The sequence below is a fragment of the Sitophilus oryzae genome, unplaced genomic scaffold (genome assembly GCF_002938485.1).
Source record: "Sitophilus oryzae breed Bouriz unplaced genomic scaffold, Soryzae_2.0 scaffold_732_pilon_pilon, whole genome shotgun sequence".
Lineage (NCBI taxonomy): Eukaryota > Metazoa > Arthropoda > Insecta > Coleoptera > Curculionidae > Sitophilus > Sitophilus oryzae.
This window is the reverse complement of record NW_022147343.1, coordinates 11,301-12,572: the sequence shown is the minus strand read 5'-3', so window position 1 is coordinate 12,572 and position 1,272 is coordinate 11,301. Positions and strand designations below refer to the sequence as shown.

Below are 1,272 nucleotides of genomic sequence, written 5' to 3'. Positions count from 1 at the left end.
CAATGTATTGAGATATAATTTGTTACTTTTGCCAATTTTATAGTTATTATGTGTTTCAGTAAGTCAAGTACAAATTAGTAACATATTTAAAATTATTGCCTTTTAAATTTCGATAAAAAATAATATAAAAGCCGATATTATTATTCGAAAACACAGTTTTCTATTCATAAACAAACAGGTAAGTAAATACAAACTCAGTGTTCATTCATTAATGACTAATATTTCTGAACGACACTACTTTTTTTGAAATGGTTTTTTTTATAAATGAAGAATATAATCTAGGGAATAGAATATAATCTAGGAGATGACCACAATAGACTTGTAAAGGCCTCAATATTCACATCAAAAAAATTATCTATCTAAACAAGCCTTGACAGATTTAACTACTAACATATTCAAAGTTTAAGACATTTAATTTTTAAGAGTTTTATACTAGTTATATTTTGATATACAAATTGTTTTTTTCTAACGTTTATATATATTTTTTTAGTAAATTTATGGTACAAAATATGGCATTGTCCGTAAGACTCCTTGTGCCTATATCGGTAGCAATTTTTATCCTGTCACTTATGCAGGGAGGATTGACAATTGTATGTCCTAGAGATTACTGTAAGAATGTAACCTGTGAAGTGAACGTAACATGCTGCACAGAAGGATATCACTTGATGCCGACATTTTGCGGATGTTGTCATCACTGTGCGAAAGATATACGTAAGTATATAATACACGGTGACCTATATGAGAATGCACACAACAGGGATCTCGTAAACCAATAAATTAGAGAAAAGTTGTATCTTCTGTACCCTAACAACGAAATTTTTATATAGGACACCGTGTATAGGGTGTGCATTTAGTAAAAATGTTTCAAAATATTTCTTCTTCCATGGTAATAAATTATAAAAGTTTTTTTCGATAATGCCAATTTTTGACTAATGTCCAACCCCAAAGAAACACCCTTTAAAATACTATACGTAAATTACAGAATTTTTGTTAAATCAGCTACTTAACTTAAGTTCAAATTCTTATCTTTTGATTTAATGGTAATATATATTTTTGTGGTTTTTAGCTGAAAATGGATCCTGCCGTGACTTGGGTGGGCTAACAATTCCTTGGAACACCCAGTGTGCTAAAGGTTTAGTATGTTGCAACGCCACAATTTGTTTGAAGCCAGAAAATTGCAAAAAATAGAAAAAGAATCTATAAATATACACATTATTCTGAAATAAATATTCATATTTTTAGTTTAGTTTGACATGTATTAACTTTATAATA

The 1,272-nt window shown here is 28.8% G+C and overlaps 1 protein-coding gene across 1 annotated transcript; it reads left to right on the top strand.

The window, feature by feature from the left end:
• The first annotated feature begins 494 nt into the window (after positions 1-494).
• On the top strand, positions 495-1,252 carry LOC115888348. The gene is made up of 2 exons (XM_030908053.1): positions 495-711; positions 1,067-1,252. Exons 1-2 carry the CDS (start codon positions 498-500, stop codon positions 1,186-1,188), a joined length of 336 nt encoding a protein of 111 aa, XP_030763913.1. The 5' UTR covers positions 495-497; the 3' UTR covers positions 1,189-1,252.
• Positions 1,253-1,272: the final 20 nt, after the last annotated feature.

Excerpts from the sequence above, each read along its gene's own strand:
- LOC115888348 (XM_030908053.1), top strand. The coding sequence starts at position 498 with ATGGTACAAAATATGGCATTGTCCGTAAGACTCCTTGTGCCTATATCG. Across the intron at positions 712-1,066 it reads TCACTGTGCGAAAGATATAC|CTGAAAATGGATCCTGCCGT; the intron begins GTAAGTATATAA and ends TGTGGTTTTTAG.